A 26,479-nucleotide genomic window follows, 5' to 3' on the forward strand; every position below is an offset into this window, starting at 1 on the left:
GCCATGCTAAAATCTTTCTGTCATGTTGTTATGTTGAATGGGCATATTACATGTACACATAATGGCTAGGTAAAAATAATATTTTGGTAAAAATACTGAGTGTAAAGCACGAAAATGTTGTATCTGCTTTTGTATTTTTATTTTGCCCCAAACACCCCCTCTAAATATTGAAATTTGAATTGCTAAAATCTAATTGCAATTAAACCTAAACAAAAGATGCCCTATTAAATACTGAATGTTAATACGAGGGTATACAGGTAAAGGTTCTTACATTGTTAAAATATATATTTCATGAAAAAAGTTTAATCATCCAACCCAGCTTTTTGATTTTATAAAAAAACATTTGTTTCTTTAGGTACATTCATCCTACAAATATGCTTTAGTGATGTTAACATAAATGAAACATAATTTGACATAGTTTTTACTAGATATGTACTAAATACTGTGGTAAGATAAGAGTATTACTGCATGGATGTAATTTGAATAGTAAATAAAAGCAAATGATTGCTTATTAAAATCCACTTTCTTCTAAACATTGAAAAACTAAAACTTGAACAAAGAGAAATGTAGAGCAATCTATTTCTGGCCCCTGGTCAATCTCCCACTCACCTCTGGCACCTCTTCCACAGTCGAGACCTGGTGAATCTGAGGGATGTCCTCTTCTTCATCACTCTCATCATTTCCTCCCTTCTTCCTCTTCTTCCTCTTTTTCTTGCCTGCCTTCTTCGTCCGCAAGCTCTGCTCCATTTTCATATACTGGTCAGACGAAGATAGACCTGTGACAATAGGAATTAATTATCTTCAATGACACTCAATTGAGCATCACATTGGCATTATTCACTGCTCTGTGTATTGTTGTACACATGTAATAGCTCATCTACATTACCCGACACGTGTGAACTCTTTAAGCACACATGACATATTTCAATGCCAGCGAATTTACATGTTTCCTATATTCACACTTAATGTTTGAATACATGTATCAATAATTAAATGAAACATTAAAGTTAAGTTATTAGGATATTAATCTTGAAAGTATTTTACATGATTGAATTACAGAAACTCATGAAATGGTCATAACGATACTTAAATATATGAATGCATAAAAGTCAGTGTCAGGTTAACCCTTTGCATGCTAAAATGTTGTCTGCTGAATTTCTAAAATTAGCATTTTCTTCGATTTTTTCCTAAGAATACTATCAGAATAGCAAACAGTTTGGATCCTGATGAGTCGCCACGTTCTTTGGCATCTCACCTGGATCCAGACTGTTTGCAAAGGCCTTAAAAATTCTGTTCCAGCACTGAGTTAATATTGGCAAATGAATTCCTTAAATGTGCTTGATATTCTCATATATACTGATACTTGGTTAAGCTCAAATATAAAGCTCATTAAATAGTTAGTGTGTGCAAGGTATTACTTTTTTACTGCTAGTTTTAAAGTGAAATAATTATAAAAATTATTTAAGATATAAACGAGTTGAAGTTAAACAATTACATAGAGGATATTTGTTGGATTCGGTGGATTATCGATTTTAATTCACGAGTGATCATATAAAATAATAATTTCACGAGTGGCGCAGCCACGAGTGAAAATATATAATTTATATGGTCACGAGTGAATTAAAATCGATAATCCACCGAACCCAACAAATTTTCTTTTTATTTTATGCTTTATTTCACAGTTTATATACATTGTTAAAGAGTTTAACTAAAGAATTTCGTTGGGAAAATGACGTCATTTCGTAAAAAAATGACGTCATTTAACATAAACAGTGAAAATTATCGATAATTTTCACTGATAATTTTCATTGTTTGAAACAGTGAAATTATCAGTTTTAATTCACTGATATTTCTCTATAAACCACCGGAAAGCATAAAATAAAAAGGAACAAAAAGCTTAATTAAGTATTTTCATTAATATGTTGTCTTCAAGCTGTAAATGAGATTATTAAAATGTTTATACATGTGCAAAAACTCAGTAAGAACATGTAGGATATCATATCTCTATACATATTGCTGATATTTTGGGTGAACAATTGTGCCTCATTGGAAAAATGTTTGTGTTGGGTTATGTAAATATTTATAATTAAGTTTACTGGATAATTTATACACAGGGCTATAGATAAAAAGCGTATTTGCTTTATTACGCAATTTAAATAACCAAAAATGTAATTAAATTCAAAATAAAGCGTACAAAAACGCAAATACAAATTTAATAACGTTACTCCCGTTAAAAAACCTTGCGTCACAAAACGCAATTCTTATGGACACCGGGCGTATTTTTTTAGACTAATTATTTTTGGTACAAAAATGTATCGGATTGTTTATATGCCGTCCTTTGAAGAAAAGGAGGCAGTCTTTTCACCGGTTATCAATTTTTGTGTAAATATTGTAATTATTCGTAGACCCGTCCAATTTCTGCTTTCATTTTCAAGGTATTTAACTAAAAATGATCCAAAAATGGGGTGCATTGCTTTGAACAGCCATAACTTCATCCATTGTGCAGCGATTTTCACGAACTCGGTCTTATTCAACGCAAAAATGAATTAACTTTGATCAGAAATTCAGATATTGTTTGATGTTATGTACAGGTACCTTTTTGAATTCCATTTGTATAAATAATATAGTAACCTTAGTAGATTTTTATCATATTATATATGTCATTACCTAAATTACCCAAAACCGGGGGTGAAAAACCCAATTAAGCTCAAAAATAGGGGGTGAAAAGTTTTGCTAAAACTATTGAATATACAAAAACCGAATTGTTGTCAAATACAGGGGGTGAATAACCGAATATACCCCCAAAGTTATCTATAGCCCTGTTATACAGTATGTGGATGGAAACTAGGTAATTGGAAAATTTATATTAGAAAGTTATATATTTCTTGTTTGCAATTGGAAACTATATAAAGCAGTGATTGATAACTATATAAAGCAGTGATTGATTGTTGCGTGGAAAAGCGGGTGAAAAAGTAACGACTTGTACCCGCAACCTGTATCCCACCTGGCACCCGTAGGGGTATGGACAGGTCCAGCTCCACCACGCTGTTACCAAGGTTACCGTCTGCAGAGGTGTTGCTTGCGCTCTTCTGTATAACAGTTAATAGTAGAGAGAATGAAAATTCTCCACAAGTTTGTGTGTAATTTTGTATGTAACTAACAAATAGAATTTCAAAACATTGGGAGAAACAATGTTTACCAGAAGGGTAACTCTATTTCACGTGAACTATTAAGAATTGAACAGTTATGTCATCCTTGCTAGGGTTGTGATGCTGTGGCTATAACAGCCAAACTTGAAGCATTACCTTTATGGTTAATTTTTGCTATGAAAAAATTTACTAAGGCATACCCAGTTCGTTTACATTGAGGTATTTGGGTTTGTGAGCTCACTGATAAAACAGCCACATTTCAACTAGTAACAAAATGGTCAACATTTGCCAGTAAAACACGATCTATTTAACCCTTTCAGTGCTGGAACCGAATTTTGAAGGCCTTTTCAAACAGTTTGGATCCAGATGAGACACCACAGAACGTGGCGTTTCATCAGGATCCAAACTGTTTGCTATTCTGATAGTGTTCTTTGAAAAAAATCGAAGAAAATGCTAATTTTAGAAATTCAGCAGAAGACATTTTAGCAGACGACAAATTTCCCAGCATGCAAAGGGTTAAGCATCGTTCTGAGAAAACTTGGCTTCATGTATTTGTGTAAAGTGTAGGGATGGCAAAATTATTCGAATATTCGATTGAATGGTCAGCATTCGAATAATAAAAATGATATTCGCATATTCGCATTTTTTTTCCAAACGTAATTTCACCAATATTTAATGACCTGCGAACCGCTTACTATAAAGCAACCGAAATCACCTGGGAGTAACATGTTTGATGTGACGTTCTTCGTGTCAAACTGATAACGCGGCCCGTATCAGTGTTAATTACGCAATGCAATATACGCGCTCTAAGAAAGGCCCCGACTGTTGTTTGCCAATGGGGTGCCAATTAACGGTTTCAATTGACTGGCGAAGAAATAATTAAGTTTTGTGATCACAGTATGTACAGCCATTAAAATGTGTGAATTACTCAAATCGCGCAATGCAATATACTTACTATAAGAAAGGGCCCGAACTGTTGTTTGTCAATTAGGTACCAATTAAGGGCTTCAATTTACTGGCGAATAATAATTTAGTTTTTGTGATCACAGTTTGAACAGACATTTAAATATGTGAATTACTAAAAAGTAACAGATGATATAAATTAAACAATCATCAAGAAATCATAATTCAAATCTGAAAATGCCACCAGCCCTTTCTGCAGTATGGAATACTTTACACGGTCTGTGGATAAGAAGACCGCAACGTGTAATTTGTGTAAACTTATTTTTACATATGCGCGGTCTGCTACAAATCTGTGGAATCATTAAAAAATAAAATTCTATGACACGATGTTTTTCATTCTATTTGTGCTCGATCACAGTATCGGTCATAGTATTAGTCGACAGCGATACAATTATTCGATAGCAACGTTAATAAACAGCCTCGTATTTAGCAAACGGATATAACTTACAAACCAATGGAAATTAACACATAACAAGGAAAAATCAATCCAGCCGTTTTATGCGAATATTCGAATATTCGATTGAATGAATTTGCGAACATTCGAATACCCATATTGGTATTCGATGCCATCCCTAGTAAAGTGTCATCCTGGATGAGCCTAAAACTTGGCTTAATGTATTTGTGTAAAGTGTCATCCTGGATGAGCCTAAAACTTGGCTTAATGTATTTGTGTCAAGTGTCATCCTAGATAAAGACTTATCAGTGACAACACCTTCCGCCTAAACTTGATTTTGTGGTAAGAAGAGACCTCCTTTTAACAAATAAATATGTCAAACAGAAAGTGTCATCCCAGATAAGCCTGTGTTGACAGCACACTTGACGCACATGCATTAAGCCAATTTTCAGTGCTGGAACCGAATTTTGAAGGCCTTTGCAAACAGTTTGGATCCAGATGAGACGCACAGAACGTGGCGTCTCATCAGGATCCAAACTGTTTGCTATTCTGATAGTATTCTTTGAAAAAAATAGAAGAAAATGCTAATTTTAGAAATTCAGCAGATGACATTTTAGCAGACGACAAATTTCCCAGCATGCAAAGGGTTAAGCCAATTTTCACAGAGCAAGGCTCCTTTGGTACCCAGCACTCCTGTACCTTGACATCCCCCTTGAGGTAGTTAGGGTTGTGAGCCTGGTCCACCCTCCTCTGTTCTTTAGCCTTGGTCCGCTCCTCTGGGGTCATGTCTGGAACCTTCACCTTTGCCGTCTCATGGTAGAACGACCTGCAAGTAAAAAACAATTGTTTATTCTTTTGTTAAAAATTAGATTGTTGAACTCTTCTGATAATGATTTTTGTGTGTTTTATTTTGCCATATGTTGTATTTTCTCACACAATAATTGATTTTTTTTTGATTTTTTTTTTTACAAAATAACTTATTTATTAAGTAAACAATTTCCTTACTCTTATGTCAATGTCATCCCAATTATAAACACCTTTTTAAGAAGGAAAATGGTAGGATTTCAAGCACAAATTGGCCCACAAAACACGGAATCACTTAATTTCTAAAGATACACATCCATAAAACAAAGAGTGATGTCAAAGTAAAGGTTATACCCTTCATTGTTATCCTTTGTTACAAATATGGAGGAGCCTACAGGCCTATCCTCATCTTCAGAACTCTCGGAGGGCGGGTCATTAATCCAGGCATCCAGGTCCAACCTTTAAACAGTGCAAAATGCATATATGTTTGATTGCTATGTTATATCGGACATGTTAATCTATATATCAGTCATATTAACTGGATTGCCAAGTAAAACCACTCATATTTTTCATAGGCAAGGTTACCCAATATGGTTGTAATAATTATTTTAAAGACATCTCAAAAACAAATTCAAAGAAAACATCCTGTAGATATGCCTTCTGTCTATTACACAACATCTTGCTGAAATTCCTTACAATTTTATATATTCTAATATTCATTCTTCTCTCTTGTTGATAACAATTTTCATAATTTTAAGTTTAAACATTTTTTCAAAAGCATAAAACAGAAAATTCCTGTTAATGCCCTACCCTTCAGGAACGGGGACCTTCTTTTGAGCTTTAGGGGCCACAGGGTTGAGATCGCCTGCAAAGAGGGCCGCGAGTTCTTCAGCTATAGCCGCTGCCGTATCACCATCTTTGTCCTGGGACTTCAGCACATACTTCACCAGCTGTACCATGCAACAGGCCTGAAACAAGACACATGGGGATAACATGCACATGGGCTTCACACTGGGAAAACAGGGCTTGTACGTAAAGTGTCGTCCCAGATAAGTCTGTGCAGTCTGCAGAGGCTAATAATGGACAACACTTTCAGCTTAGCTTGATTTTCACTAAGAAGAGACTTTCTTCAAACAAACAAGAGATGTGTTTGTCAGAAACACAATGCCCCCTATTGCGCCGCTAAGAAATAATACAAGAGCACCGCCTTGCGGGTGCAGACCGCTCATCTATTTTCTTTTTAAAGGTGAAGGGACTCTCATTCTCAATCACAAAGGAGGGAGGGGCGGAGTGAAGAGGGGTGTATAGTGTGGGGGTGTGGAATGTATTACATTATATTCCAAAACGCGAAAAAAAAAAAAATTGGGGGGGGGGAGGGATTTTTGGGTGCGATGGTTGGAAGGTATTTCAAACATAAAATAATAAAAATAATTTTTTGTGTTTTTTAACCGTTTCAAAAAAAAATATTGCGGGGTGGGGGGGGGGGTAAAGTGTGAGGGTGTTGGTGGTAATTTGTGAGATGATCTAAAAAAAAAAAAAAAAAAAAATATTAGGGGGGGGGGGGGGGGGGGGGGGGATTCGGGTGGGGGTGGGGGGGGGGGGGGGGGGGGGGGGGGGGGATTCTTGGGTGCGATGGTTGGACGGTATTTCAAACATAAAATAATAAAAATAAATATTTGTGTTTTTACACCGTTTAAAAAAAAAAATTGGGGGGGTGGGGTGGGGGGGGGGGGTATAGTGTGAGGGTGTGGTGGTAATTTGTGGGATGATCTATAAAAAAAAAATAATAAGGGGGGGAGGGGGGGGGGAGGGCACAGGGGATGGTTTGGGTGGAGTCTATTGTGGAATGTCAGGTAAGAGTAGTTTTGTCAAAGTATCAATCAAATCTAATCATAAATAAAGAAGTTATGGCAATTTTAGCTAAATTTAATAATTTGACCTTGAGAGTCAAGGTCATTCAAAGGTCAAGGTAAAATTCAACTTGCCAGGTACAGTAACCTCATGATAGCATTAAAGTATTTGAAGTTTGAAAGCAATAGCCTTGATACTTAAGAAGTAAAGTGGATCGAAACACACAATTTAACCATATATTCAAAGTTACTAAGTCAAAAAAGGGCCATAATCGCGTAAAAATGACAACCAGAGTTATGCAACTTGTCCTTTTACTGTACCCTTATGATAGTTTGCGAGTGTTCCAAGTATGAAAGCAATATCTATGATACTTTAGGGGTAAAGTGGACCAAAATACAAAACTTAACCAAATTTTCCATTTTCTAAGTATAAAAAGGGCACATAATTCTGTCAAAATGCACGCCAGAGTTATCTAACTTTGCCTGCCCAGTCCCCTCATGATAGTAAGTAAGTGTATCAAGTTTGAATGCCATAGCATTGATACTTTCTTAAAAAAGTGGACCAAAACGCAAAACTTAACCAAAATTTTCAATTTTCTAAGTATAAAAAGGGCACATAATTCTGTCAAAATGCACGCCAGATTTATCTAACTTTACCTGCCCAGTGACCTCATGATAGTTAGTAAGTGTTCCAAGTTTGAATGCAATAGCATTGATACTTTCTGAGAAAAGTGGACCTAAACGCAAAACTTAACCGGACGCCGACGCCAAGGTGATGACAATAGCTAATAATTTTTTTTCAAAAAATAGATCAGCTAATAAAAAACAAATATTTTTTTTGACCTTTGACCTTGAAGGATGACCTTGACCTTGAACTTCCATCACTCAAAATGAGCAGCTTCATGAGAACGCCGCTTTGAATTTTTTTTTCTTTTTCTTTGACCTTGAAGGATGACTTTGACCTTGAACTTCCACCACTCAAAATGTGCAGCTTCATGAGATACACATGCATGCCAAATATCAAGTTGCTATCTTCAATATTGCAAAAGTTATGGCCAACGTTAAAGTTTTTTTTTCGGACGGACGGACAGACTGACATACTGACGGACAGTTCAACTGCTATATGCCATCCTACCGGGGGCATAAAAATACAATAACAGCAGAAAAAGTCGTCCCTGATTAGCCTGTGCAGACTATACAGGCTTATCTGGGAGGACACTTAAGTGCATCGATTAAGCCCTGTTTTCCAAAAGCCAGACTAATATTTTGATAAACCAGTCCTTAAACAGCAGATAATGCAGTAGACATGATAAAAGAAACAATATTCTGTACAACCATATTCTAAAACAGCTGTATAGAAATGAAAATAATTCTGGTGATGAGACCCCTAAATACAGCTTTGACACAGATGTAGAGATTCAATCAAAAAGAGCTGCAATTTGACCTTTGACCACTAGGTGCTTGTATGAGAAACAATGCCTAATGTAATTTCTTTGAGTCTTTCTTTTTGAATTTCTAAAATGCCATGGACAGTTGGGGAACAGACAAGCCCTAGTTTAAAATACTATCCTATATTTTACTTATGAACTCAACAAAGTTTGTCCTTGACCTTAAACAATGCCATGTAATTCTTGCACACAACACACATCTTTTATCATATCATCATTTGCTAGTGACAGCAAAATGTGACAATAACAGTTAGACTTTGTGTAAACAAAGAATCATATCATAAGAGCCTGTTATGGGAAACTGGTCTTAATGCATGTGAATTAAGTGTCATTCCAGCTTAGCATGTGCAGTCTACACAGGCGAATCAAAGACAACACTTGAAACATAAGCTTTAATATCATTTAAAACAGATTTCGCTTTAAACCAAAAATTCCACAAAAGAGGAAAATGTCAGTCATGATTAGCATGTACAGACTGCTTACCTGGGACGCCACTTCAAGCACATGCATTAAGCCCAGTTATCCCAGAATGGGCTCATAATAAAATGATAGTGAAAAACACCAACTTACCCTTTCCTGCACTTCAAGATCTGCACTCTGTATAAAGATGGGAAGCTTCTCCTGTAACATCTCCCCAACCTCCCTTACGCCAGCCAGGCCATTCTGTCCTTCAGCCCTCTTGATGATGTTGGCGTACAGCTTAATGATGTTTTGAACGTACACGCTCTGAATGTGACCTGGCAGGAGGGTTATCTTTGGCTTCAACATGGCTTCTAGTACACCCTTTGGGTCTGTCAAGTGACTACAATGGAAAACATCAAAGGTTTTATATGGTATATTGATTGAGAGCATGACTGGACAGTTTTGTATTTTCATCATTTGGAAATGGGGCCCGGTACTAATAAATTACACTGTTAATCCAATACAACGCAGATGACGGTGTACACAGAAATAAACAGATTTGCGTTATCAGTTCAGTGATCATTAAATACCATGTTGTGTTGTAATTTGCCAATACATGCATACAAACCCTACTGTTATCAATAACTATATACATACCGCTTTCTAATGAGCATATATATCCGATAATCCAATATAATTAAAACATCAATGTAAAACAAGGGCTGTTTGTAAAACATGCATGCCCCCCATATGGGCTGTCCATTGTAGTGGCAGCCATTGTGTGAATACGTTTTTTGTCACTGTGAACTTGACCTTTGACCTAGTGACCTGAAAATCAATAGGGGTCATCTGCGAGTCACGATCAATGTACCTATGAAGTGTCATAATCCTAGGCAAAAGCGTTCTTGAGTTATCATCTGAAAATAATTTTACTATTTCGGGTCACCGTGACCTTGACCTTTGAGCTTGTGACCTCAAAATCAAAAGGGGTCATCTGTGAGTCATGATCAATCTACCAATGAAGTTTCATGATCCTAGGCATATGCGTTCTTGAGTTATCATCCAAAAACCATTTTACTATTTCGGGTCACCGTGACCTTGACCTTTGACCTAGTGACCTCAAAATCAATAGGGGTCATCTGCGAGTCACGATCAATGTACCTATGAAGTGTCATGATCCTAGGCAAAAGCGTTCTTGAGTTATCATCCGAAAATAATTTTACTTTTTCGGGTCACTGTGACCTTGACCTTTGACCTTGTGACATCAAAATCAATAGGGGTCATCTGTGAGTCATGATCAATCTACCTATGAAGTTTGTTGATCCTAGGCATATGCGTTCTTCAGTTATCATCCGAAAACCATTTTACTATTTTGGGTCACCGTGACCTTGACCTTTGACCTAGTGACCTCAAAATCAATAGGGGTCATCTGCGAGTCATGATCAATCTACCATGAAGTTTCATTATCCTAGGCATATGCGTTCATGAGTTATCATCCGGAAACCATTTTACTATTTTGGGTCACCGTGACCTTGACCTTTGACCTAGTGACCTCAAAATCAATAGGAGTCATCTGCGAGTCATGATCAATCTACCCATGAAGTTTCATGATCCTAGGCGTATGCGTTCTTGAGTTATCATCCGGAAACCATTTTACTATTTCGGGTCACTGTGACCTTGACCTTTGACCTAGTGACCTCATAATCAATAGGGGTCATCTGCAAGTCATGATCAATGTACCTATGAAGTTTCATGATCCTAGCCCCAAGCGTTCTTGAGTTATCATCCGGAAACCACCTGGTGGACGGACCGACCGACAGACCGACAAGTGCAAAGCAATATACCCCCTTTTCTTCGAAGGGGGGCATAAAAATAATTCTTGCCATTTATGACAATAAATGTGTTTAAGAATTTCATAAACACAAAATGCGCCATTTCACAGAAGTGTAAAGGGTACAGTGCATTATGGCACAGAGCACTGTTCAGGTGTAATTATAACAGCCAAGGGACGAGTGATTTTAAATTAAGATTGAATGCAATAAGATACAAAGCAATGACTGATTGCGTCATACACAGTCATACAAAAAATGAGCTTCCAGGGGACTTTCCAAAATCCGGACGAAATAGAAGTGAATTCATGTCACATGTAACAATATCCTGCCTTTGCAGGTAATTAAATGGACTGGAATACTTAATTCATTTCCCTTTGTCTGTTAAGTTTTCAATTTAGAAGACAATATTTCATCATATATTGTCTACAAATAGGAATAAAATGAAACATGCCTGGCTGAAAACGTCAAAGCTGTCAATAATTCAAAAGATGGAAAGCTCATAAATAGTTACAGCATTAGAGCATGACACACAGATGAATGCATGCCATTTTAACAACTTTATTTGCATAAAACTATAGATTATCACATTTAAACTGTCAAATGCTGCAATAATGACTAGTCTCTAATTGTGTGTAATTTAGCAAATATGCAATCAGCACAATGGGCTTTGCAATATTATAATTTAAAGAAAACACTTGAGACCCAAATGGAAGGCTGGAGAAAAAAACGGAAGCCATGACCCACCCTCATAATATTGGATTCAGCGTTGTAACCGAGCATGTTATAATGGATTTACAGTGTACATAGCACTTGACAGACTGGTTACTTATTACAGTGTACATAGCACTTGACAGACTGGTTACTTATTACAGTGTACATAGCACTTGACAGACTGGTTACTTATTACAGTGTACATAGCACTTGACAGACTGGTTACTTATTACAGTGTACATAGCTCTTGACAGACTGGTTACTTATTACAGTGTACATAGCACTTGACAGACTGGTTACTTATTACAGTGTACATAGCACTTGACAGACTGGTTACTTATTACAGTGTACATAGCACTTGACAGACTGGTTACTTATTACAGTGTACATAGCACTTGACAGACTGGTTACTTATTACAGTGTACATAGCACTTGACAGACTGGTTACTTATTACAGTGTACATAGCACTTGACAGACTGGTTACTTATTACAGTGTACATAGCACTTGACAGACTGGTTACTTATTACAGTGTACATAGCACTTGACAGACTGGTTACTTATTACAGTGTACATAGCACTTGACAGACTGGTTACTTATTACAGTGTACATAGCACTTGACAGACTGGTTACTTATTACAGTGTACATAGCACCTTGACAGACTGGTTACTTATTACAGTGTACATAGCACTTGACAGACTGGTTACTTATTACAGTGTACATAGCACTTGACAGACTGGTTACTTATTACAGTGTACATAGCACTTGACAGACTGGTTACTTATTACAGTGTACATAGCACTTGACAGACTGGTTACTTATTACAGTGTACATAGCACTTGACAGACTGGTTACTTATTACAGTGTACATAGCACTTGACAGACTGGTTACTTATTACAGTGTACATAGCACTTGACAGACTGGTTACTTATTACAGTGTACATAGCACTTGACAGACTGGTTACTTATTACAGTGTACATAGCACTTGACAGACTGGTTACTTATTACAGTGTACATAGCACTTGACAGACTGGTTACTTATTACAGTGTACATAGCACTTGACAGACTGGTTACTTATTACAGTGTACATAGCACTTGACAGACTGGTTACTTATTACAGTGTACATAGCACTTGAAAGACTGGTTACTTATTACAGTGTACATAGCACTTGACAGACTGGTTACTTATTACAGTGTACATAGCACTTGACAGACTGGTTACTTATTACAGTGTACATAGCACTTGACAGACTGGTTACTTATTACAGTGTACATAGCTGTTGACAGACTGGTTACTTATTACAGTGTACATAGCACTTGACAGACTGGTTACTTATTAAAGTGTACATAGCACTTGACAGACTGGTTACTTACTCTGGGAACTCCCCACACAGCCAGGCAGCTGCATACAGCACTTCACAGATACCATTCCTCTGGGAGTTGTTGGACAACAGGTGGGCATTCTCCAGCAGGACAGCCTACAGATAGAAATCAGGGTGACGCTTTAATAGAGACACATTCTGGGAAAACAGGACTTAATGCATATGTTTAACCCTTTCAGTGCGGGAACCCAATTTTGAAGGCCTTTGCAAACAGTTTGGATCCAGATGAGACGCCACAGAACGTGGCGTCTCATCAGGATCCAAACTGTTTGCTATTCTGATAATATTCTTTGAAAAAAATCGAAGAAAATGCTAATTTTAGAAATTCAGCAGACGACATTTTAGCAGACGACAAATTTCCCAGCATGCAAAGGGTTAATGGCAGTCTGCACAGGGGAATCCGGGATGACACCACATAGACTGGATTTTTGTTAAGAAATGAATTCTTGTTTACAAAAATTCCATGAAAGCAGAATGTGTTGTCCCTGATTAGCCTGTGCAGACTGCCTATATGTATTATGCTATGTTCTCGTACATTTGTGCCCCTTAACTATGTATCTCGCGCATGCGCATACAATGACAAGTATTTTCAGCATTTTATAACTTTTATATCCTTAATAAAATACTATTCAGTATTAAACCATCTGAAAATCGTCTTTGTTTACATATTTACTTATTTTTTCAACTCGTGAAGGTGAAGGCCAAGGATCGGCCTCATCCAGAAGATTGTTCTCATTGAATTTGTGCTCCTCGCTTGACTGCGTTCTAAATGGGGCTCCCAGTGGGGAAGTTATTTTTTAAGTAACAGATTGCAATGTCCTTTTTCTAAGACACAATTGAATGTGTATTTCATGATGTTAGCAATTTATTTTCAAATATAAAATTCCAAATAAGAGCAAGGAGGTGCTAACCATGGCTACTTTCAACAAATTAAAGATTCTATAAACAATGCAAACATGTTAATTGAAATATAATTGTTTCGCGCCTCCTGCACAAAACCCTGTCATGTACCTCTCAGTGCTCCAAATTAAATAGAGCGTGGCCTTCCTTAGAAATTCTGCCACTTGCACAGAGTTTATAAACTTTTTTGTTTTAAGTGCTTGCGATTTATAATGCAATAATAATCGATGCAATGATATTTTATACCACAATTTAAGCAATATCTGTGTATATATGTGTGGAATATTTCTTGTTTAAATCACATTTTCTCTGCAAAATAGTCAGCAGTTGTTAACGCTCGATCTACTTAAATAGAATCCAGACACGTTAGGTAATTGGCGAGGGCGAAAATAACGTATTAAATTGAGCACGAATCCAATGAGAAGACACGAAAGTATGAGAACGAGGCATAAGCCCAATTTTTCACAGGCTCAGTATATGACTTGTATAAACTAAGACAGCCACAGTCAGACCTTTTCCCAAAGCCGATTATGTAGGTTATTCACTATAATACAGACATGTAGTATTAAGATGATTTTATCAATAAGTTCAGTTAAAACTAGTGGGTCATGACTGCCAATATATTGCTCCCTTGATTCCAAATATTCTTGCAACTGTATTGATTGTCTGTCAATGCCTGTTAATTATTTAAAATAAACCCACATAGCCTATGTCACAGATGAGTAATATTTACGTCAGTCCAGCAGGGCTTATTCTACCATTCGCTAAATAAGCCCATGGCTACAAATTGACCTATTTGACTACAGAAATGTCTATTTGGCAACAACTATTCCTTCATTAAAACTTAATAAAATAGCCAAAAATAGAAGAATTTTGCCATAGCAAGGCAAATTTGGCATAAGAAATTATTGAGCCAAGGGAAGCCCTGGTCCAGGACTCGAAACCTAAGGACCCTCTGTTACTGAGCAAACAGGGTCGAAACACAATTTCTTCCCCAATTTACACAGTGCCACACAAAGTTACCCCTCACACAAGTACGCAGCGATGCCTACCATTTGTGCTACAGCAAACGGCCTGATGGCCTGCACTCTGATAGCCACATCCAACATCTGAGCTGCGATCAGTCGCCCGTGTCGAGTACCTTCCATGCGGGTCAACTCCACCAGAACACTCACATACCTGGGAGAATCCAAGTATTGGAATTACACATTAGTTTCTGGACACTTGAAATCAAACAAGTCCAAAATTTTGAAAATCACAACTTTTCACAAAATACAGTGTCCGAACATTTGGAGACACACAGACAATGTACTTAATGCTTTGGATGTTCCTATATTTCCTAGTATAACATCAACTATGAATAACAGCGTTTTTTTATTCCTATTGTTCATACAAGCGATAAACAACAAAAAGGCCAAATGTATTAATAAGAATTAACTATCAGGTTAAGCCAGTGCGTGTGTATTTCGATGTTTATGAGGTCCTTCAGCGCCTGAGGCTACATTATGTATGTACCTGGAGTGTTTCTCCGCACTTATACCTTATTACCTTACTAGACTCAAAAAAGTTGTGACTAACTTTAAATTATAGCTGCACTTTCCAGTGATATAGGTTTTGCTGAAAAATTATCAATTTTGGAGTGGTGTCAGAAAAGTAGTGAGTATCCAAAAGCTTTGAATAATTACAGTACTTTTTTTTCAGATTTATACTTACCATTTTTTAACATTTAATAATCCTAGCATAGAATAACTTACAAGATTTTTTGAACATTTGACCTGGTGAACTTTTTTTTGACACACCTGACAGATTCACCCTTTGCTAAGATATTGTGAGGATTATCATTCTGACCAAGTTTAATGAAGATTGAGCCAAAACTTTGGCATCAAGGAGTGTAACAAGCTAAATGTTGACAAAAACAGATGTATTACATGACGCAATGAACATCAACTTACAGCAACATCTCAACTTAAAAAATAAGTTGTGTACTTACCACAAAGTTGGTGACATACAGTTGTGTACTTACCACTCAAAGTTGGTGACATACTGGTAGTTGGACTGTGAGCAGATCTCAATGATCTTGGCCAGCAACTCGTCTCTGTAGTTTGTGCCCTCTGCCTTGTCCATGTGCACCATCAACTTCTTCACAATCTCCATCAGGTTCTTCTTAGAGACCTGCAAACAGCATTCACTTCAGTTCAGTTTAGGTACGTTTGAGACTACTTATATCGACCAGCAAACAGCATTCACTTCAGTTCAGTTTAGGTTAGTTTGAGACTACTTATATGGACCAGCAAACAGCATTCACTTCAGTTCAGTTTAGGTACGTTTGAGACTACTTATATGGACCAGCAAACAGCATTCACTTCAGTTCAGTTTAGGTTAGTTTCAGACAACTTATATGGACCTGTAAACAGCATTCACTTCAGTTCAGTTTAGGTTAGTTTGAGACTACTTATATGGACCTGTAAACAGCATTCACTTCAGTTCAGTTTAGGTTAGTTTCAGACTACTTATATGGACCTGCAAACAGCATTCACTTCAGTTCAGTTTAGGTTAGTTTCAGACTACTTATATGGACCTGTAAACAGCATTCACTTCAGTTTAGGTTAGTTTCAGACAACTTATATGGACCTGCAAACAGCATTTACTTCAGTTCAGTTTAGGTTAGTTTCAGACTACTTATATGGACCAGCAAACAGCATTCACTTCAGTTCAGTTTAGGTTAGTCTGAGACTACTTATATGGACCTGCAAACAGCATTCACTTCAGTTCAGTTTAGGTTAGTTTCAGACTACTTATATGGACCTGCAAACAGCATTCACTTCAGTTCAGTTTAGGTTAGTTTGAGACTACTTATATGGACCTGTAAACAGCATTCACTTCAGTTCAGTTTAGGTTAGTTTCAGACTACTTATATGGACCTGCAAACAGCATTAACTTCAGTTCAGTTTAGGTTAGTTTGAGACTACTAATGTGGACCTTCAAACAGCATTCACTTCAGTTCAGTTTAGATTAGTTTGAGACTGCTTATATGGACCTGCAAACAGCATTCACTTCAGTTCAGTTTAGGTTAGTTTGAGACTACTTATATGGACCTGTAAACAGCATTCACTTCAGTTCAGTTTAGGTTAGTTTGAGACTACTTATATGGACCTGTAAACAGCATTCACTTCAGTTCAGTTTAGGTTAGTTTCAGACTACTTATATGGACCTGCAAACAGCATTCACTTCAGTTCAGTTTAGGTTAGTCTGAGACTACTTATATTGACCTGCAAACAGCATTCACTTCAGTTCAGTTTAGGTTAGTTTGAGACTACTTATATGGACCAGCAAACAGCATTCACTTCAGTTCAGTTTAGGTTAGTTTGAGACTACTTATATGGACCTGCAAACAGCATTCACTTCAGTTCAGTTTAGGTTAGTCTGAGACTACTTATATGGACCTGTAAACAGCATTCACTTCAGTTCAGTTTAGGTTAGTTTGAGACTACTTATATGGACCAGCAAACAGCATTCACTTCAGTTCAGTTTAGGTTAGTTTGAGACTACTTATATGGACCTGCAAACAGCATTCACTTCAGTTCAGTTTAGGTTAGTTTCAGACTACTTATATGGACCTGTAAACAGCATTCACTTCAGTTCAGTTTAGGTTAGTTTCAGACTACTTATATGGACCTGCAAACAGCATTCACTTCAGTTCAGTTTAGGTTAGTTTGAGACTTTTTATATGGACCTGTAAACAGCATTCACTTCAGTTCAGTTTAGGTTAGTCTGAGACTACTAATATGGACCTGTAAACAGCATTCACTTCAGTTCAGTTTAGGTTAGTTTGAGACTACTTATATGGACCAGCAAACAGCATTCACTTCAGTTCAGTTTAGGTTAGTCTGAGACTACTTATATGGACCTGCAAACAGCATTCACTTCAGTTCAGTTAAGGTTAGTTTGAGACTACTTATATGGACCTGTAAACAGCATTCACTTCAGTTCAGTTTAAGTTAGTTTGAGACTACTTATATGGACCAGCAAACAGCATTCACTTCAGTTCATTTTAGGTTAGTTTGAGACTACTTATATGGACCTGCAAACAGCATTCACTTCAGTTCAGTTTAGGTTAGTCTGAGACTACTAATATGGACCTGTAAACAGCATTCACTTCAGTTCAGTTTAGGTTAGTTTGAGACTACTTATATGGACCAGCAAACAGCATTCACTTCAGTTCAGTTTAGGTTAGTTTGAGACTACTTATATGGACCTATAAACAGCATTCACTTCAGTTCAGTTTAGGTTAGTTTGAGACTACTTATATGGACCTGTAAACAGCATTCACTTCAGTTCAGTTTAGGTTAGTTTGAGACTACTTATATGGACCTGCAAACAGCATTCACTTCAGTTCAGTTTAGGTTAGTTTGAGACTACTTATATGGACCTGTAAACAGCATTCACTTCAGTTCAGTTTAGGTTAGTTTGAGTCTGCTTATATGGACCTGCAAACAGCATTCACTTCAGTTCAGTTTAGGTTAGTTTGAGACTACTTATATGGACCTGTAAACAGCATTCACTTCAGTTCAGTTTAGGTTAGTCTGAGACTACTTATATGGACCAGCAAACAGCATTCACTTCAGTTCAGTTTAGGTTAGTTTGAGACTACTTATATGGACCTGTAAACAGCATTCACTTCAGTTCAGTTTAGGTTAGTTTCAGACTACTTATATGGACCAGCAAACAGCTTTCACTTCAGTTCAGTTTAGGTTAGTTTGAGACTACTTATATGGACCTGCAAACAGCATTCACTTCAGTTCAGTTTAGGTTAGTCTGCGACTACTTATATGGACCTGTAAACAGCATTCACTTCAGTTCAGTTTAGGTTAGTCTGAGACTACTTATATGGACCTGCAAACAGCATTCACTTCAGTTCAGTTTAGGTTAGTTTGAGACTTTTTATATGGACCTGTAAACAGCATTCACTTCAGTTCAGTTTAGGTTAGTCTGAGACTACTTATATGGACCAGCAAACAGCATTCACTTCAGTTCAGTTTAGGTACGTTTGAGACTACTTATATAGACCTGTAAACAGCATTCACTTCAGTTCAGTTTAGGTTAGTCTGAGACTACTTATATGGACCTGCAAACAGCATTCACTTCAGTTTAGTTTAGGTTAGTTTGAGACTACTTTTATGGACCTGCAAACAGCATTCACTTCGGTTCAGTTTAGGTTAGTTTGAGACTACTTATATGGACCTGCAAACAGCATTCACTTCAGTTCAGTTTAGGTTAGTCTGAGACTACTTATATGGACCTGTAAACAGCATTCACTTCAGTTCAGTTTAGGTTAGTTTGAGACTACGTATATGGACCTGCAAACAGCATTCACTTCAGTTCAGTTTAGGTTAGTTTGAGACTACTTATATGGACCTGCAAATAGCATTCACTTCAGTTCAGTTTAGGTTAGTTTGAGTCTGCTTATATGGACCTGTAAACAGCATTCACTTCAGTTCAGTTTAGGTTAGTCTGAGACTACTTATATGTACCTGCAAACAGCATTCACTTCAGTTCAGTTTAGGTTAGTTTGAGACTACTTATATGGATCTGTAAACAGCATTCACTTCAGTTCAGTTTAGGTTAGTATGAGACTACTTATATGGACCTGCAAACAGCATTCACTTCAGTTCAGTTTAGGTTAGTCTGAGACTACTTATATGGACCTGTAAACAGCATTCACTTCAGTTCAGTTTAGGTTAGTTTGAGACTACGTATATGGACCTGCAAACAGCATTCACTTCAGTTCAGTTTAGGTTAGTTTGAGACTACTTATATGGACCTGCAAATAGCATTCACTTCAGTTTAGTTTAGGTTAGTTTGAGTCTGCTTATATGGACCTGTAAACAGCATTCACTTCAGTTCAGTTTAGGTTAGTCTGAGACTACTTATATGGACCTGTAAACAGCATTCACTTCAGTTCAGTTAAGGTTAGTTTGAGACTACTTATATGGACCTGTAAACAGCATTCACTTCAGTTCAGTTTAGGTACGTTTGAGACTACTTATATGGACCTGCAAACAGCATTTACTTCAGTTCAGTTAAGGTTAGTTTGAGACTACATATATGGACCTGCAAACAGCATTCACTTCAGTTCAGTTTAGGTTAGTTTGAGACTACTTATATGGACCTGTAAACAGCATTCACTTCAGTTCAGTTTAGGTTAGTCTGAGACTACTTATATGGACCTGCAAACAGCATTCACTTCAGTTCAGTTTAGGTTAGTTTGAGACTTTTTATATGGACCTGCAAACAGCATTCACTTCAGTTCAGTTTAGGTTAGTTTGAGACTTCTTATATGGACCTGCAAACAGCATTCACTTCAGTTCAGTTTAGGTTAGTCTGAGACTACTTATATGGACCTGCAAACAGCATTCACTTCAGTTCAGTTTAGGTTAGTTTGAGACTTCTTATATGGACCTGCAAACAGCATTCACTTCAGTTCAGTTTAGGTTAGTCTGAGACTACTTATATGGACCTGCAAACAGCATTAACTTCAGTTCAGTTTAGGTTAGTTTGAGACTACTTATATGGACCTGCAAACAGCATTCACTTCAGTTCAGTTTAGGTTAGTTTCAGACTACTTATATGGACCTGCAAACAGCATTCACTTCAGTTCAGTTTAGGTTAGTTTGAGACTACTTATATGAACCTGTAAACAGCATTTACTTCAGTTCAGTTTATGTTAGTTTCAGACTACTTATATGGACCTGCAAACAGCATTCACTTCAGTTCAGTTTAAGTTAGTCTGAGACTACTTATATGGACCTGTAAACAGCATTCACTTCAGTTCAGTTTAGGTTAGTTTCAGACTACTTATATGGACCTGCAAACAGCATTCACTTCAGTTCAGTTTAGGTTAGTCTGAGACTACTTATATGGACCAGCAAACAGCATTCACTTCAGTTCAGTTTAGGTTAGTTTGAGACTACTTATATGGACCTGCAGACAGCATTCACTTCAGTTCAGTGTAGGTTAGTTTGAGACTACTTATATGGACCTGCAAACAGCATTCACTTCAGTTCAGTTTAGGTTAGTTTGAGACTGTTTATATGGACCTGTAAACAGCATTCACTTAATTTCAGTTTAAGTTAGTTTGAGACTACTTATATGGACCTGTAAACAGCATTCACTTCAGTTCAGTTTAGGTTAGTTTGAGACTACTTATATGGACCTGTAAACAGCATTCACTTCAGTTCAGTTTAGGTTAGTTTGAGACTACTTATATGGACCTGTAAACAGCATTCACTTCAGTTCAGTTTAGGTTAGTTTCAGACTACTTATATGGACCTGCAAACAGCATTCACTTCAGTTCAGTTTAGGTTAGTTTGAGTCTGCTTATATGGACCTGCAAACAGCATTCACTTCAGTTTAGTTTAGGTTAGTTTGAGACTACTTATATGGACCTGCAAACAGCATTTACTTCAGTTCAGTTTAGGTTAGTTTCAGACTACTTATATGGACCTGCAAACAGCATTCACTTCAGTTCAGTTTAGGTTAGTTTCAGACTACTTATATGGACCTGCAAACAGCATTCACTTCAGTTCAGTTTAGGTTAGTTTCAGACTACTTATATAAACCTGTAAACAGCATTCATTTCAGTTCAGTTTAGGTTAGTTTGAGACTACTTATATGGACCAGCAAACAGCATTCACTTCAGTTCAGTTTAGGTTAGTTTGAGACTACTTATATGGACCAGCAAACAGCATTCACTTCAGTTCAGTTTAGGTTAGTTTGAGACTACTTATATGGACCTGCAAACAGCATTCACTTCAGTTCAGTTTAGGTTAGTTTGAGACTACTTATATGGACCTGCAAACAGCATTCACTTCAGTTCAGTTTAGGTTAGTTTGAGACTACTTATATGGACCTGTAAACAGCATTCACTTCAGTTCAGTTTAGGTTAGTTTGAGACTACTTATATGGACCTGTAAACAGCATTCACTTCAGTTCAGTTTAGGTTAGTTTCAGACTACTTATATGTACCTGCAAACAGCATTCACTTCAGTTCAGTTTAGGTTAGTTTGAGACTACTTATATGGACCTGTAAACAGCATTCACTTCAGTTCAGTTTAGGTTAGTTTCAGACTACTTATATGGACCTGCAAACAGCATTCACTTCAGTTCAGTTTAGGTTAGTTTGAGTCTGCTTATAATAAGCTGTATTTATTTTAGATTATGTACAAAGCTTTCTGTTTGAGTGTTTCAATTCTTATTTTTTAGCAGAATTCAACAGCCTTCAAAACTTCAATTATTTAACAGCGGATAGGATGCAATTTGATCTTTTTACTGGTTAAACATGGAGTTTGTTACACATTTACCAGTACTGAGAAAACATATTCATGCCATTCACAGACAAACAACTACCCTCCTTGAAGCATGAGGCAAAATGCCATAAACATTTCATTACTGGACATGACTGGACTGGGCAACACAACTCACAAAATAGACAAAACAAGACTATTGCCAAGCAATATATGTTCCCTACCGGCTCCACCATTGTCAGAAATTTATAAAAAATATAATTTATTTGTTGCCATAGCAATCAGAATTTTTGACATAGGAAAAAATTAAATGAATTGCACAGTGTCCATATTGCCATCTATCCATGTTTAAAGTTTCAAGAAAAATATTCAGAACTTTTAAAGTTATTGCAGGATCCAGAAAAGTGTGACAGACTCACAGACTCACAGACAGACGGACACACAGAGCGCAAACCATAAGTCCCCTATGGTGAAACCGGTAGGGGACAATAATATAACAACCATATTAATACCTTACCAACACACTTTGTTTCTGTATTAACATCCTTAACTCCCATGATTCCAAACAGTATTAGGATTCCCTTCCTCCAGATGCAATACGGGCCTTCCAGGGCTCAGAATTGTAATACAAAGAGTGACATCCCCTGTCATGCCAAATTTTTATCATTGTGTGCAACCTTAGCATTCCAAATTTACAAGAGTTGCCTCCCTAACAAGTGCTACCAATACAAGAGTTAGACCCCTTACCATGCCATACAGGAGATCCAGGGCACGGAATCTGATGGACTCGTCCTTATCATCCAGGCACTGCAGTATCAAGTCCTTGTGCGTCTGCACTGACTTGGGATGTGTCTGCAGGATCTTGGACATTGCAAGCAGTCCCAGGTATTTCACTGCACATGTAACAATTTTAATATTTTTTGTGATCGGTTTTCTTAAGTAAACAATTATGCCAGAAGCATAGTCAGGAGGAAGCTGTGACAAGCATGCCATGAATTTTTGAATGCAATATTGATAAAAGAATTATTATACATCTGTTCGGTAAAAAAATATCAATAAACACTATATATTTTTTCTTTTCCCATATCTTTTTTTTCCAACAAAATATTAATGTCCTCTTATTATTTGAAATGATTTAAAAATACAACTGATAAAATCAAATTATTTTGATGTAGTTCCATTAAATAAATGGTTGGAAAACTTACAGTTTTGGTCAGAATCCTCTATCAGAATTCTCAATTTCTGAACACAAAGCTGAAAGAGACAGACATGGAGGTATTGCACACCTATTTTACAAAGTTATCACTTTTGCAACCAAAACAATAATGTGACAATACCAATAATGAAACAAAAAAGATTTTGCATACATGTATCAAAGGCTACAGCTGAATATACTTGACAATACCAGCATACAAGAGCAAAAACATAAGAGCTGCTTAAACGACAGTTCAGAATAATAGATAGCACAAGAAGACCTTCCATATCTGACAGGCCAATATTCCTCCTATGACAGCATTTCTACCAATCTTCAAGGGGATTAAATGTGTTAGGGACTACTATATTGTTGTGCTAAGTACGAGTTTAAATGTTTAAACATTCACATGTCAGTTATGAAGAAGACACTATTAAGCACTAGTAATTTTAAAGTTACATTTATAATTAAAAACAAGATGTGTTTGTGAAACACTATTCCCCCCCCCCCATATATTTGACCTTTGACTTTGAAGGATGACCTTGACCTTTCACCACTCAAAATGTGCAGCTCCATGAGATAACCATGCATGCCAAATATCAAGTTGCTATCTTCAATATTGCAAAAGTTATGGCCAATGTTAAAGTTTGACGCAAACCAACAAACCAACAAACAAACAGACACGGCAAAAACAATATGTCCCCCAGTATAGACTGGGGGACATAAAAACATGTAATATTAGAAGAGCATTGTATAATTAAAAAAGGTTTGTACATTTTCTACTATTGAGAGTCATTCATTATGTAAGTCACACACATTTTAATATGTTTATAAGAATAAGATGTACTATTGTTGTTTTTAGTTGTTTTTAGAGAAAATTAAATAACACCAAAATCATTTTTGTCTTAAAAGTTTATCATCAGGTGAAATGTACATGTTTTTGTATTATGCTTTGTTATAAGGTGATAGTAAATGTACATTACATTGTCACAATTACTATAAACTGCAAATCATAAAGGCTGCTTGTGTAAAGAAAGCCACACATTTAACACATAACCAAATCTGCTCTAAATGATGTTGATTATGATACAGAAATATTACAGGAACTCAAAAGCAAGTTGTAATTGTTTTTAATTTAGATGCCTTTATTAGCAAAGTGTGTTAGTATTATTGCATCTCAGCAGGTTTCACTAAGAAATAAGTGAATAGTTATAAGCATAACAACCTTAACAGTCAAAGAGCAAAAGATTTGTTGTTGTCTTGTCGAATTTCAAAATGACATCAGTCAAACACAGTTAATGTTTTGTTAACTTTCCAAATTACAAAAGGTTAGAAAGCATACAACATATGAACAAAGGTTTGCCATTGTTTTTGACTGATCACATTTTAAGAAATGTAACTAAAATATCAAACTCTTCCAAACCCCTAAAATAAATGTACTAAATAAAGTGTATCCAATAAAAGCATTCAGGGACACATGGCAACTATAACACCAATTATGGCCCACATAAATTCTTTTGAGTAATCTTTTATTATGAGCTATTCCCTTATTTTCTTATGATTTCAACATGAATACTTTAATAATAACTGAAAATTACTTTGTATAATTAACAAGAGATTGCCAAGCAATATGGTCCCCTACCGGTGAAACTCCACCATTGTCAGTAAAAAAAAAATATTATTATTTTTTATATTTGTTGCCATAGCAACCAGAATTTTTTATGTAGGCACAAAATGAAATGACGTGCATAATCTCCATATTGCCATCTATCCATGTTTCAAGTTTAATGAAAAAATATTAAGAACTTATAAAGTTATCGCAGGATCCAGAAAAGTGTGACGGACTGACTAACTATCTGACTTACAGACAGACAGACGGAGTGCAAACCATAAGTGCCCTCCGGTGTCACCGGTAGGGGACCATAAATAGTAAACCTTACAAATACTTGTTTTATACATAGCACATTTTTGAGAACGATTATAAATTATTTTTTCTACACACATGAACTTTAAAGTATGTTTTTTCTTATTGTTCAAGCATACAATATATGTGCAACCACACAAAAAACGCAATATATAATACACTGTACCCATGGTATAAGTAACTACTAAAACACCTTTGCACTCTAACAGGTATCTAAGTTGAAATCATTCATATCCAGCACCAAAACTAGTGTAAACCCCAATCAAAGTATATTTCAGTGGTGTTGATGATGAAACTATTGTATCCAATTCAGAAATAAGCCGCGTGTAAACCCCAATCAAAGTATATTTCAGTGGTGTTGATGATGAAACTATTGCATCCAATTCCGAAATAAGCCGCGTGTAAACCCCAATCAAAGTATATTTCAGTGGTGTTGATGATGAAACTATTGTATCCAATACAGAAATCAGCCGCGTGTAAACCCCAATCAAAGTATATTTCAGTGGTGTTGATAATGAAACTATTGTATCCAATACAGAAATCGGCCGCATTCTGGGAAAACAGGGCTCAAAGCATGTGCATTAAGTGTCGTCCCAGATAAGCATAAAAAGACTGAACAGGCAGATCAGGAACGACACCTACCACTGCATCAAGTGTCGTCCCAGATTAGCCTAAAAGGACTGAACAGGCAGATCAGGAACGACACCTTCCACTGCATCAAGTGTCGTCCCAGATTAGCCTAAAAGGACTGAACAGGCAGATCAGGAACGACACCTTCCACTGCATCAAGTGTCGTCCCAGATTAGCCTAAAAGGACTGAACAGGCAGATCAGGAACGACACCTTCCACTGCATCAAGTGTCGTCCCAGATTAGCCTAAAAAGACTGAACAGGCAGATCAGGAACGACACCTTCCACTTAAAAAAAAAAAATTGTTAACCCTTTGCATGCTGGGAAATTTGTAGTCTGCTAAAATTTTGTCTGCTGAATTTCTAAAATAAGCATTTTCTTCAATTTTTTTTTTCAAAGAATACTATCAGAATAGCAAACAGTTTGGATCCTGATGAGACGCCACGTTCTGTGGTGTCTCATCTGGATCCAAACTGTTTGCAAAGGCCTTCAAAATTCGGTTCCAGCACTGAAAGAGTTAAGAGAAAGTCTCTTCTTAGCGAAAATCAAAGGTGAAAGTATCGTCCCTGACTGTGTGGACTGCGCAGGCTTA

General features: G+C 36.7%; 1 protein-coding gene across 3 annotated transcripts in view; it reads right to left on the reverse strand.

Moving 5' to 3' along the window:
- The window catches only part of LOC127853107 (AP-3 complex subunit delta-1-like), a 60,544-nt gene that overhangs the window by 16,005 nt on the left and 18,060 nt on the right, over window positions 1–26,479 (reverse strand). For 2 of the 3 annotated variants that reach the window (XM_052387328.1, XM_052387326.1), the window contains exons 11-21: window positions 23,348–23,396; window positions 22,890–23,035; window positions 15,863–16,011; window positions 14,892–15,018; window positions 12,932–13,035; window positions 9,179–9,410; window positions 6,121–6,278; window positions 5,665–5,769; window positions 5,206–5,332; window positions 2,987–3,089; window positions 610–776 (exon numbers count right to left, since the gene is read on the reverse strand). In XM_052387328.1, coding sequence (XP_052243288.1) covers window positions 610–776; window positions 2,987–3,089; window positions 5,206–5,332; window positions 5,665–5,769; window positions 6,121–6,278; window positions 9,179–9,410; window positions 12,932–13,035; window positions 14,892–15,018; window positions 15,863–16,011; window positions 22,890–23,035; window positions 23,348–23,396 — 1,467 coding nt within the window. The remainder of the gene's footprint in view (window positions 1–609; window positions 777–2,986; window positions 3,090–5,205; window positions 5,333–5,664; window positions 5,770–6,120; window positions 6,279–9,178; window positions 9,411–12,931; window positions 13,036–14,891; window positions 15,019–15,862; window positions 16,012–22,889; window positions 23,036–23,347; window positions 23,397–26,479) is intronic. The other variant, XM_052387327.1, reaches the window with a different exon arrangement.

The sequence above is a fragment of the Dreissena polymorpha genome, chromosome 12, assembly GCF_020536995.1.
Source record: "Dreissena polymorpha isolate Duluth1 chromosome 12, UMN_Dpol_1.0, whole genome shotgun sequence".
Taxonomy (NCBI): Eukaryota; Metazoa; Mollusca; class Bivalvia; order Myida; family Dreissenidae; genus Dreissena; species Dreissena polymorpha.